The sequence below is a fragment of the Photinus pyralis genome, unplaced genomic scaffold, assembly GCF_008802855.1.
Source record: "Photinus pyralis isolate 1611_PpyrPB1 unplaced genomic scaffold, Ppyr1.3 Ppyr1.4_LG3b, whole genome shotgun sequence".
NCBI classification, from domain to species: domain Eukaryota; kingdom Metazoa; phylum Arthropoda; class Insecta; order Coleoptera; family Lampyridae; genus Photinus; species Photinus pyralis.
Window position 1 is genome coordinate 4,588,243 of NW_022170510.1, and position 14,027 is coordinate 4,602,269.

Consider the following 14,027-nt stretch of genomic DNA (forward strand, 5'->3'; position numbering starts at 1 on the left):
GACGTTAGATCGGTAACAATTTGCGGTTGCACCGGTATCTCGCAAGAATTTTCGTCAATATGAACTGCGGGTGAATCGACGGGGGATCTTAGAGGCGCGTCATTGTCGATTTTATTTTCTTCGTAACTTTCGAATTCTTGACTGTTTTCATTCACTTCTGGCGTTGTCGATTTCGGAATCTCGATCAATTCCGTTCTCTCGGGAGTTTTGATATCGGTGCCGGTTACAAAGTGCGAACTAACTATGGACAAATCAAACATGTCCGGCGGCGGCTCGCTGAGCGAACTGCACATGGCTCCTCCCAAAGTACATAACCCTTCCTCTGACGTCATAGGCGTTCCCAAAAAGCTTCTCGCCGTAAGAGATTTCGCGTCGTCCTTTATAATACTATCCGTACTTTCTAATAACGATGTCCGTTTAATTTTCTTCTTCAAGCAGTCATCTTCCATCATGTCCTCCTTGTCGATTTCTTCGCTTATTTCGCTACACTCGATAGTGACCTCGGACACACTTGATTCTTGAGGGTCGTCTTCCGTTAAAAGCGGCATGGAAATCGGTCCGCTGAACGATTTTTGTACGTCCACGCCCGTTACCGAGTCTTCTAACGACGATAGAGGAAAACCGTACGAGGGACTGTGCATTTCGGTTGCGGGTACAACCACTTGGTCGGCAAGCGGTAGGGGTAATTCCAAATTAGCCCCCAGCTCGTTCGTCATCAGCGAAACGACCTGCTGTTGTGCGACGGTCTGCGAAATGTTCGGATCCGTAATAGTAATCGGTAGATCTACATTTTTCGGTACTTCCGTAGTAAGAATGTCCATTTCTTCGTCGGGAATCTTTTTATTGTTAGTGCTAGGAACTTCTAACGGTGTCATTATCGGGGAACTGAGACTGAGGGTGGTTTCCAGAACGTTAGCGACACCGGTTGGGTATAACCCACTGTTCGGACTCAGTTGCGACGGTCCGAGCTTATTGTGTATCGGAGATACGGTTTGTTCTTGTTGGAATACGTCGGTATCGGCCAACGCCGCTGCCAGAATGTCTTGATTTTTTACGGGCTGAGTGGCGAAAATCGGGTTCGAGTCGCTCTCGGGAGCGTCGAGTCTTTCCGAACCGAGCGGTAGCAGGACTTGATTCTCAGAGTCGGTGTTTATGAGTATCTGTTGTTCGTCGGTTTGAATTAAAATGTTGCCTTCGGCGCTCGCCAAAAGATTCGCTAGGTCGGCGTTGCCCTCTGTTAGCGATTCGATGAACTTCTGAGTGCTAATCGGATCGCCCGTTATTATAAGTTGCTGATTGGGGTCGTTATTGATGCTGCACGTGACCGTTTGCACGTTTGGTTGCGGATCGACGGAAGGTAACGGTTCAGTCTCCAATTTTGGTGTCGCTACCGCCTCAATCAAGGCCTCTGTCTTTGGTAATTCGGGTGTTTCGACGGATTTCGACGCTTCACTGAGCGCAGGCGACGGTTCCAGTTTCGTTAGACTCTTTTTCGCAGCTCCATCGTCTAATTGCAGAACCATATTGCTTAAATCGCCTCCTAGCGTTAAATTAGGATCTAAAGACAACAAAGCTTCATTGTTTAAAGGTGCCAAATTTCCCGATTCGTCAAGAGTGACGAGCATATACGACTGAGGCTGGCCATCGACCGTTTCTCCACTTGGAAGCGCCAGTATTTGCCCTTCCATGATGGTCGTTTGATTACCAAGGGCGTCCTGAATGATCAATTGATTCAGGGGTTTTTGCTGGACGGCTTCAGGTTTTTGTGAGGGGGCATCACCTTTCACGACAGTTTGCGGTAGCAAAAGTGTATCCGTCCTCTTTGGTGATATAGGCGCGAGGGGTGGAACGCTTTCGCTTTTTACAATTTTAGTAGCTACCTTCGTACTTTTTTGAGCTTCCGGTTTTTTAATGTATGTACGTTTTACCGGCGGCTTTACCTTGGTGGTCAAATTCATCGGACTAAAACTACCGCTGTTCGCTTTTATCGCTTGCACTTGCTCCGCAACCTGTTGCTCTAACAATGCATCGTCGGTGCCTTGAAATCTTTTCACGATCTGACCTTGTTGATTTTTAATAATGATCATCTTCTGCTGGCTGGGTAGTGTACTATTTTTAAACGTGCTCAGCCCTTCCTGAAGAGGAACCTTTTGATGTTGCACTTGAAACTTGCGATTTTTAGAAAGATCGGATTTAATTGGTCTCAGGGGGGAACTTTTAACAGAAACCAACACCGGCTCAGTACTCATTATCGTTTGAGACGCAGTTGTGATCTCACCGCCACCGTGCGGTTGTATTTTAGTTATGGGAGACGACGTCCTTGCGCCGGTCTTCTGCAGAATGTTACCTTTGATTGTACTTTTTACTAATTTCGAACTTGTGTTAGGATACCCGAAAATTTTTTGTTGCGCGGGAGTTAGTAAAACGCGAGATTGTTGCCCCTGTTGATTTGTCACGATCATAATTTTATTACCGGAAGGTTCAGTTGTAGCTTGTAACTTCGACGCGACACTTGGAGTCGGTAGTATGACCGGGGTCATCCTTTTTGTAGCCCCGGGCCTCTTAGCTACGGCATACTTAGAAGTGGCCGAAGTAGTGGTACCCGGCAGGATGATATACTTATCTTGCTTCCCGGGTCTGGATATAATCGTCGGACTCGACTTTATTAATTTTGTTGTAGTAGTCGGCGTGGGCTGGTAGATGCGCGATTTACCAACTTTCTGCGAAGAGTAAGTCTTAAGAATAAGAGGCTGAGGTGTCACCGCCTTGTTTGATATTAACACGTGCTGTTCCGTAGTTTTTGGAGCTTGTTGCTCTTCGGATATAACGACGGGCATTTTTTCAATACCGTCGGTCGTGAGAATTTGATCCCCCAAGACGATGGGCATCGAATTGATATCAAACATGGCATCATCTTGAGACTGTTGGGTCAATTCGGCAGTTGCAGGTTTGATGATGGTTTGTTGCAATATTTTGGCCTTTCCTTTGGTAGGTACCGCTTTCTTAGTCGCCGGTGGATCGGTAACCTCCTCCTCTTCCTTTGGAATAACCTTTTTCAAAGGTTTCTGAATAATGTACGCGTCAATATCTTCAAAATCCTGAGCATTATTTGACGTTACTTTCCGCACAGAGACCCCCTCTTGTGTTTCGGGCATTCTTTTAATTATTTTTTCGGAAAGTATAACGGGCTTACAGCTTTTATTAGACGAATACGACTTAATGCTCGCTGTCGGCTTTAAAATGAATTTAGAATTCTTGCTGTCGTACTTAACATTTTTAGCGATACTCAAATTGTCCTTGGATATGCTATATTTCTCGTCCTTCGGTTTGGCCATGACTTGACTTACATTAATTTCTTTCGGGATCTCTTTGCCCTTGAGCAAATGCTTGGTGAAAGGAACAGATTCTTTTGTAGAATAAAATTTTTCACTTTTGCACTTCGACAAAAGCGTACTCGAAGGAGATTCCACACATAGTGCCGCGACAGTTTTCGGCAATTGCTCACCGACATCCGAATGCAAAGATTTCGGTTTCGAATCCGTCAAGATCTCCAATAACTTCGAAGAACTAGAATATTCGGGCGGTTTAAACTTCTCGGACACACTTTTTCTTGGTTTCTTTAAAAATGGTTTAGAATTGCTCGAAACTACGGAGCTGCACGTCTGCTCTTCGCCCTTTTCCTTCAATTCGCCGCCTTGCGAGTCGCTTTTCGACACCTCACTCTCGCCTTCAAACACCTTACCCAACGACATCTCTATCGAATCCGGCTGATGAATCTCCTCCTCGCTCACATTCGAAGCGGGAGACGCCACCTTTCCGCTAGACACCGGACTACTCGAATCACCGAAATCGACGGAGAAGTTCATCAAATTCATCGGACTCGATTTTACCTTAGAAACGCAAACGTCCGAAATTTCCACTTGTCCTTCGGCTAAATCGTCCATCGTAACAAAATTGAGATTACCTTTATCGATCGATGTCAAATTGTCCTCGATAATTTTCGATTTCTCATTAAGAGCCGTCGATACAGTTAGATTGGTTGATAGTTCGGAAACGGCCGCCAAAGTCGTTAACGCGGACAAATCCTCGACCGTGTGTTGGCCGTTATCAAAAACATCACCTGCCAAAGAAGGCACATCGTCAACTATCACAGATTCCTGAAGAAGAGGTTGCTCTTCGATCTCCTCCGAAGTCACAATATCAGTCGTAATTGACTCCTCCACATTATGGCTAACTTCTTCGACCTCAATCTCTTCAATTGTTTTACCTTCTTCAATTACTTCCGATATTTTAATCTCCGCTTCAGATACTTTTGGTTCTTCCATTTCTTCCGGATGATCAGATTCTTTAGTTTCCGCCCCTAATGCTTCGACTTCATCAACCTCGTGCGACTTCTCCGTTACTTCGGATCTATGCACAGCATCAACCTCTAAACTTTCAACTTCTGCACTCCTGCTATTTACGGTTTCAGTTTCAATAAGAGGCTCCACCTCTGATATGTTAACAGATTCTTTACTGATGTCAAATACTTGAGTCGGTTTTAAATGTAACGTTTCTTCAGTTTCAACTTCGAGTAGTTGAGTCGTTTCTTTGAGTTCAAAAGGAGTCTCGTTAATTTCGGACATTTTTATCGACAGTCTTCTCGGTCTGGTATGCTCATCTTCAATTATAGGTTCTTTCAGACTATCTTCTTCATTAGTAACAGATAACTCCGTTGGGGGACTCTCTTTGTCATCACTTGTGATTGTGTACGATGACTCTAACAAATCATCGGGTACAGTACTTGTAGCACGCGGTAGTGAAATAACCGAACTATAATCGCTAGTAGTAGTGTGGGTATCGATTAAATCAAATTCTTTGGGAACTTCTTTGTGCAAATCCTCGAGTTCTTCTCTATGACTCGACAAAATGCGATCCCGCAACAGTCGCGGACGTTTCGGCTTGCTTTCCTCGACATAGTCCGCATTATCTAGCTTATTTTTCAGCTGTGTTTTCAGCTTAGCTACTTCCACAGTCGCTTCTAGTTTAGTCGATTCTTTGACTTCTTCATTTTTTTCCTTGATGGCAGCCACAGCCTGCTCTAATTGCAGTTTCTTTTGTTCATTATGTATCTGTTGTTCAAAATCTTCGAAACTTTTGACAAAGCGCTTTTTCGGGTTGATTAACCGCGCAGCCATCTCCGCATCGGTCGATTTCACTTCGGATACGGGAGATTTTTCCGGAAGTTTAGTTACTTTAGGCTCGTAAGGATTCTGTTCGAATTTTAAGGAATGTGGTATTTCGGGTAAATCTGGTACAACAGTCGCTTCTAGAATATCTTTAAAGGCGAGATCCAAGTCTTCCATTTTATCCTTCTCTAACAAATCTTCGCTCTCCTTGTCTAAACGCCCGGGTAACTGTTCTTCGCTACTTTCGTCTACTTGATGTATTATTTTCAAAATTTCATTCCGATCCAAAGTACTATCAACGGACAACTCCATATTACCACTTGTATGCTCAACTGGACTTTCTTCAACTATACTGAAACCATTTTGCGGACTGCTCGCTCCGAAATTCTCCAACGACGATATGGGATTTTCCAAATCAATACTTCTCGGTCTATCTGGAGGTGGAATAACTCTGGGAATTTTTCTTCCGCCCGACGCACTAACTATTTCATCTTCATCTTCGTCATTAAAATCAAAACAGGACTTCTCTTTTACAACCCCCGCCTCTTTGACCTCGTCATTCTGCTCTATCGGTTCAACAGGCTGCGATATATTCAAAGGTGGCGTGTCTGTCTCATTTTCGCTATCATCTTCGTCCCACTCCGCCAGCAGATCACCGCGTATATCGATAACAGTTTCACGTTTTTCGGCTGAAGTATTTTTCGAAGGTTTGCGTTTAGTCTTCTTCCTTTTGCGTTTCGGTGAACTTTCTGCGTCTAAACTATCATCTTCGCTTGACTCGGAGTGGAAGAACAACCCTTGCTCTATCAACTGTAAATCTTCCATAATTGACGTCGTTTTAGATTTGGTCATTTTCGACTTTCTCGGCCGTTTGGTCTGCGTTCGTTTTTTTAACTTTGGCGAACTTACAGGCGCCGGGAATAATCCTTGTATGTGAGACTTGTGATGCATAATAGAGACATCTACACGTTCCGTCGAAAAACCGCACGCCGCACATTTGTACATCACTTTTTCCTCCGGTTCTTCTTGTGGTACATCAACTTGTTCGGATGACTGAACAAGAATTCTCACTTCGTGGTCATCGTATCCGAGAAATCGGGGATGTGTGATTACTTTCGTTTGTTTCGAAGATTTTGCTGCACTTGGAGTTGATTCTGGAAAAATGTGTATGCTTAGGTAATCTCACAGATTTAAACACTACATACAGGTCAGTTGAACGGAACTACTATTTTTAATTAAATTCACTAAAAACAATCAAAATACATACAAGGGTTTCCCTCTCATTAATATAGGAGTAGCTCTAGGGTCTTCGTTGTTTACAAGGAAAGAAAAAGAGCTACTGAAAACCTTCCAAGCGGGATACTCACTTACTTCCTTATTTCGTTTCCGATTTGCATTGTACAATTACATTGTAATAGCTCTCAACTTATACGACATCTGGGCATTTTATTTCCCTCATAATTTCACAAAGGGTACACATGTTATCTTAGAATTAGATTAGAGCTCAGGTGCCTGCCATTTTGGCTGGGACATGACCTGTCTCATTATCATATAGAATTATGTTTTGAAATCCATTCCATAACAGTATTCAAGTCATATAAATATTCGCGAGTTATGAAAGATCATGCCATTTGGTAGATATATGCAAAAAAACCATTATAAACAAATTCAACATATAGAATAAACAAAAACGCCCGACCCATCGCACAAGCCGATAACAAAAATCGTAATTAATTGAATTGAGTTCAAAGTCACCTTCCTGCAAATTGTTATAATTATAAAACGCTACAATGTGAAAAAATTCCCTACCCTAAGTTACGTAAACACACTCGAATGACAAATCTCTGTAGTCAAAACAGGATAATATTAGTTAAGCTAAAGGAGATTTCCCAACTACAGAAATGATTGCACAACATTTAAAATCGCTAAAACGTAATTGAAGATACAGTCTAAACCAGGGATTGGCAAATATTGCAGCGGAAGACCCAAAATTTACATATTACAAAATTTTCCAGTTTTAACGAGCTACTGAACATGTTCGATTCAATATTATAATATTTGATTTATATACAGGGTCCTGCAACATTGAGTCGATCTTCCCTAGCTAATACCTGATAAAAAATATTTAAAAAATCTATTGCGTAAATGGCAACTATACATGGTTGCGCATCTACAGAAATTATTTTGAATGTAGAAGGTGGTCCAAATTGGACACCCTCTTATTGAAACGCCATTCATTTTAAGAGACAGACAAAAATGGACCTCAATTTTAAAGAGAAAAAAATCACTGGCGCAAACTCCGCTATCCCTAATCATTTGGCCGATAGAGGGCGCTTCTCGAATTTAATCGATTTCTTTAATGCCCGATAACTTTCTTATTCTTTTGGCAAAATCTTTCTTAGGGTACTTTTATATGTGGACCATCGTATTATACAGTTTTTATACAGAGTGTTTAGTTTTTCTGATATGACCTTAAACTACATATTTTCGTACGGACCACCCTATATATTTTGGAGTTTTTTAAAATTTTATAAATTTTGATGTATGACTTGTTATATTTATATTAAATATTATTTGCAGTATTATTGCTTGAGCACCAAGATTACATCCCGAGGCGTTCTGCAATGGTATATATACTATTTTTTTCAATATTATTATTATTAGTACATATATTTGTCAATCAAGTGTGTGGAAGTAAAAGTCAAGTAGGCCGTATTTTGTTGTCATTGAGATGCTTTCAAAAAGTTCGAATTTTTTCAAAATGTGATAATTTTAAGTATGTAATTTCTCTGGAAATGGATGGTGGCACCACTTTGAACCACTGCCGAGAAAGCCTACTTTATAAGTGGAAAAAAGGTTGATAATCATGTCATCAGACGCTAGTAATGAAAAAAATATTTTTATTGCAGACATCTAGGTTTCCATGGCGAACAAAAGCAGTTTAAAATTACAATTTCTAGATTATCTGTATTATTTTTTTAATATATTATATGATTTTGTTTAATTCACGTGTCACGCCATAATAATGTGTATATTTATTTCGAAATATCTTTTTAAATGACTTCAGTAAAAAATAAAAACGATTCTGCAAAATTTCGGTGTTTTCCGGATATTTCCAAAAGTAGTATGAATTTTTTAAGTTTCAAAACTGCATTTTGTTAAGCATCAAAATACGCAACTTTGCCAAATTTAAACTACCTACCTATCCCTTACAGTTCCGAGATCCCCATGGTGGCCCTCGAATTTGAATCAGTCTGTATATTAGTTCAAATATTTTAAATTTCAAATAACACACAAAAAACAAAGAACATGGATAGGATACTCGTGAATAAAACAAATAAGTCATATAATAATACAATACAAAACAAATAATATAAATAAATAATACAGATACTCAAAAAATTGTAGTTTTAAACAATCCTGTCATCTTTTGTTCACCATGGAAATCTAGATCTAAATATTTTAATGTGTAAAATGCAATACTGAAAATAATATTTAATATAATAAGTGACATCACACTTTAAAAAATTTTACGCTCTTTTCAATAACTCCACGATATATAGGGTGATCTGTATGAAAAAATGTAGTTTAGGGTCGTACAAGAAAAACCAAACACCCTGTATAAAAACTGTGCATCGCGATGGAGTCTACATAAAAAAATGCTCTAAGGAAGATTGTGCCAAAATCAATGATCTCTAATAATAAGAACGTTATGGAGCATTAAGGAAATCGACTAAATTTCGAGAAACGCCCCCTAGCGACCCCCACGATTAGAGATAGCTGCATTTGGTTTGCGCCAGTGATTTTGATTTTTTTCTATCTGTTAAAATGAAGGGTTTTTCAATAAGAAAGTGTCCAACTTGGACCACTGAGTCAATAAATAACTCTGTATATTTTTACTTGTTTCAATATCATTTGTTAACCTCTACATGGAAACCTATTCACTTATTGATTTTTTGTCAAAGTTGTCATCTGATTAATTGTTTTCCGAATAATTCGCCATAAGCAACCCTCACTTTGATGAAATCGTAGCTACCTTGATTTTGAAGTTAAGAAATACATTTGATCAATAATGTTAATCCGAGAAAAGGACAACACTTTGATAATGAGAAAGTTGGATTTAGCTATACAAGGTGGTCCAAACTTCAAGTGCCAAAACTATTGTTTTTTAAATGGAACTACTATGTTATTTCGCTATTCGATTGTCTTTTGTGTTCTCTTCAATTTTTATAAGGGGTGTACTGTGCTTAAATTCCATAGTTTTTAGGTTATTGAAAATTTTTTCACAAACATGTTTATACATCGGAGTAGACTGTGATAATAAAAAAACAAAAGAATGTCAAAAAATGTCACAAATTAATTAAAAGACGAATTTTGAAAAAGATGAACTAGTTTTTTTAGATAAATGCGGAGAGCTTCAACTTTATACCAAAAGAACCGCATGTGGCTCGCTTTAAATATAATTTAATCTATGTAAATACGTAAAGGAATGTGAGGTAGGTCATGGACGGGATAATATAATAGAGCTCGTGTGTCGAATACATACGACTTCTTTGCAAAAGCCCCCTATTTTCTTTACAGAACTAAATAAGAGGTTAACATCTTCCATTTACGGTGTCTATCTAGTGTAGTATTATCTTTACTAGAACTTAAACTGTGCTATAAATTACTACGCATTACATGGTAGGTAATAAATTAGATAACAAAGTTCATTGGCTACAAATTCTTGCATAAGTATATTTTTTCCCGGGAATACACTTGTTTCAGTACGAACCATTTCATACACACAAAAATAAAATAACAATAAATGAAAAAGCAGTATAATTATTACAGTTGTATAGTACTCGTAGTGCTCTAGATAAAGCACTGTGGCCGAGAGTAAATTCGCATAATACATTGTAATTTAGGAATTCATTACGATAAAAATCTACTACATTTTTACTTTTTTCCTTTCCTCTGCTGTTTAATTTAACTCCTCCCTTTAATTTCAGAAGATGCAGAAGAAAATTAGTGCACATGTACGCTTTGCTAATTACCTACCATTTGTGGCAGTTAACACAAATTGGTACTGACGTATCTTCATAAAAAATAAATGAATAACTATGGATCATGGACTATGGGAGAACTTACTTCGGTAAATGTTCACTCTAAAAATAGGTAACGGCTAATAATCTAGCATACTAGATAGCGAGTTGAAAATTCCACAAAAATGCGAGAAATACACAGAAATGTCAAAAAATTAAACAAAAATTCCATTTGCGTGTAAAATGTCACCAGAGATTTACCCCTCGCATAAACACCTAGATGTACGTCATATGGAAGTTCATTAATTGGCCCAAGGCTTTAGAAAGTACATCCAATGGATATTGCCCAATTCTTTACTTCATGTATATGTTTGTGTTATGTCCGTGTTCGATCTAGTACACTTTGAAAATGTACCGCTAACCACAAGCATGTATCTGCTCAATGCTTCTACTAATAAATATACAGGGTATGATGAAAAATCTTATGAAAGTTTGCTGTAATTTCATTCACTAGTTCGACAACTTTTTATTATGGGTGGTCTCTGTGAATTAGTCAGCGTTCATCAGACTTGCATACTCTAAAATAAAGGCACACGCAGAAACTATTTTGCTCAGTTTTGTCACAGAAATACATCAAACAAAATGGACCCACACCACGCAATTATGCGCTACTTACTAGTCGATAATGCTTTCTGTCCACTTCCGAGAGACTTTTTTGTAGACTTCTTTTGTTTAGGTGTACCAAAAATGAGTGCGGCGACATTCGATTTTTTTTCCGGCGCAAAAATTGGATCGTCGATAATCTTCGGATCGCCATTTGTTCTTTCTTCAGCTTTCGAGACGTCGGTCGGAAATTTTTTCATGTACTCGTGTTTCGCTCTATGCAAATCTGAAATGAGCGCGTATTTCTCGACTTCCGCTTTCTCGTACGCGACGTAACTTACCCAATCCCTTCCTAATAAACTCGTTCTTCTTCGAGCAATTGTACAGATAGATTCGATCGATACTTTTAATGAACTCACTGGAACGAAGTGAAATTAATGGAGAAACACTTGCGGTCGGTGACTTACTAGCAATCTTCGTCAAAGAACTTGACAGCGGCGATAATAGGTTTCTTTGGTACAGCTATGATTTCCTCGTCGATACTTTTTATGTCTTGCACTTCGCCTGGCCACCAACACGAGCCTAATTTAACCCATACTATGTCCCCATCTTTGTATTCAACCGGTGTTTGATCACACATTGTAGACACCTTCTGTCATGAAGACTGCAATGTAGAAATAGGGTTGATTATTATTGTCAATAAACCAGAAGGGTTTTTCATGTGTACATAAAACTGTTCTATAAAAATTACCGCAAGATAAACAAACAAATACTAATGAAGGGGGGTACCGCTATCGATCCTTAGGTTCGAATGTGATTAAAAACGTAGAATGGGAAATAAACAAGCAGACTTACTGGTAATTGTTTACTTATTTTGAACAAGTAAAGGACACACCAATTTACTTGTCATAGACGTACATTACTTTCCCATAATGCAATTCGCCATCGCGTCCTGTCTAATACCAACCTAAAATTTAAATAAACAATATGGCTATTTCGTGTCATTTAATTTATTATTGCCCTTTCTTCGAGAGAATGCGATTAAATTAATTGTAAATTTATACTTTCTTTTTTAAAATACTTTTTAATCGATTATAGCGTATCACTCGATGCACCAATCCGGGCGTCAAACATGTCGTAATCCCGCCCACTTTTAGGCAATCATGGAAAAATGGAAAAGTAAATATTATTAAATGCGTAAATGCAAATAATATGATTTGATCGCAAAGTACAACGTAATTGTTATTTATATATTTACGACATGGCGAACTTTAATCGAGAATTCAATGCTTAGGCTATTAATAATGCACATTGTCCGTCTGTCTGTCTTCGTCGAAGTAGGTACACAGGGCTAAAAAAGTAGCCTTTTTTTACGGAAATACACGTTCTGAAGCACCAGAAATCCGAATCAAACAAAATCTCAATTATGTCGGTCCGTCTGTACTCTCATTCCCGGCGAAACCGCGGTTGAACCGATTAGAACCATATTTGGTACACATATTGTTAGACATAAAGGAAAGGGTTGCAGAATAGTTTGTCTTTTGAGCAGAACGCGCATGCGCAGGTATACGGGTGGGGGTGGTATATGTGCTAGACACAGCAAATTTTTTTGTTACCTACGTTATTCAAAACATGGAGTGACTATACATTGATTTTTTTTTGTTAAAATTATATTGGGCATCTATATCTTATAGAGTATGCTTTTCGGCGTTTTTATAATTTTTATAATTCGCGTCGTGCCATTAAACTCGTTGCGCGTGCTTTAAAAACTTGATTATACGCTTGCATCTTAATATACTATTTTACATCCAGCAATAACCATATATGGTTTCTACAAGAAAAAACAAAAGCTTTGACCATTAACTTATAAATTATAACTGACGTGAATGGTTGCACAATCATGTGGTATGAAATAAGCAAGTAATAGGTATAATCATTGAATAAGTAACTCTTATACTCATTGATTATACCTGTTTGTTTTTTACTAAATAAACATTATTATTATTACTTGCTTATAATTAAATCTTTCGCTCTCTGGCGAGTAACTTTAGCGCTTTTCCATGCAGTGATCAGTATATCCCAAAAGATCACATCAGAACGGATTATTTATATATACAACATTCTGCGCATGTGCGTATTTCAATTTTTACGTGGGCATAGATTGCTTTTATTTAAAATTTCTATCTCCATAAATAGAAAAGATCTGCGCATGCGCACAGCTAAATTTTACCACCATGCGATCAAAAATGAGTTGCTGCGAGTCATCTTTGGAATTTTTGTTTACAATGAGAAATCGTACTTCCAAAGGCGACTCGACAGCAACTCATTTCTGATCGCCCGTTATATGCGGCATGTTTACCTTTATTAGTAGCATTTGCCGTTAAAATTTCAACAAAATACATTAATAAATAGGCAAGTTGATATTGTGCAGTTTGCGCATTAATCGTCAAGTTTTTCTTGCCAGAGCGTTATACCCAATGGAAAAACTACAAATAAATATATTGAACGCTGTAGGGGTCGGGCGAGCAGATAGAGAAAGTGGCTGCAATAGCGCACGCGCACCCAACTTTATTGGAAAAAGCGACAAAAAGTGGCCTAGAAGACATAAAGCAGTTTGGGAGTGACGAGTCTGAAGAGGCATGGAAAGTACATAGCTATATGGGAGGTATGAAACAGTTGCATATTGCGGCAGGGCAATGTAAGGACATTGAATTTATACTTATAAATTCCATAGTAAAGAAAGCTTAAACCCGAAACGACTTTTCACATGGCCTAAAGAAATTTTGTGGGAAATCGTCTAGAAATTCGTCTAAAAACACCCGAGGAACGTACAGGTAATGTGAAAAAGATCTAAAGTAGAAACAAGAATGAATGGGAGATTTGGAGAGGAGAAAAAATGCAGAGAAAACGCGAGTAAGACTTAATTAAAAATAGGCACAATAATAGTGTAAATATGATACGTAAAACGTATAAAAGAAGTTTAGGGGGAAGAGAACCGTGAAGCAGTTGAGGAGGGTAAAGGAGATGCAATGGAAGCACAATCAACGGTTGAAGGAGGCGGTTGGGCGTTAAAAAAGATCTGAAGAAAATGTGAAGAGATTGTAAAAAAAGTTGTGGAGAGGATCAATGACATGACGAGATGGGATGAAGAAAACCTAAAAGTATTACGAGAAAGACTTGCAGGAAGCGAAGATGCAAATGAGGTATGAAGGAGAAACATATACAGATAGGA

The 14,027-nt window shown here is 38.6% G+C and overlaps 1 protein-coding gene across 1 annotated transcript in view; it reads right to left on the reverse strand.

The window, feature by feature from the left end:
• The window catches only part of LOC116167029, a 12,123-nt gene extending 207 nt beyond the window's left edge, over nucleotides 1-11,916 (reverse strand). Inside the window, exons 1-5 of the mRNA XM_031482262.1 lie at nucleotides 11,651-11,916; nucleotides 11,263-11,459; nucleotides 11,137-11,213; nucleotides 10,869-11,081; nucleotides 4-6,322 (exon numbers count right to left, since the gene is read on the reverse strand). Of these exons, the coding sequence (XP_031338122.1) occupies nucleotides 4-6,322; nucleotides 10,869-11,081; nucleotides 11,137-11,213; nucleotides 11,263-11,435 (6,782 nt within the window). The 5' untranslated portion in view covers nucleotides 11,436-11,459; nucleotides 11,651-11,916. The remainder of the gene's footprint in view (nucleotides 1-3; nucleotides 6,323-10,868; nucleotides 11,082-11,136; nucleotides 11,214-11,262; nucleotides 11,460-11,650) is intronic.
• Between the last annotated feature and the right edge of the window lie 2,111 nt (nucleotides 11,917-14,027).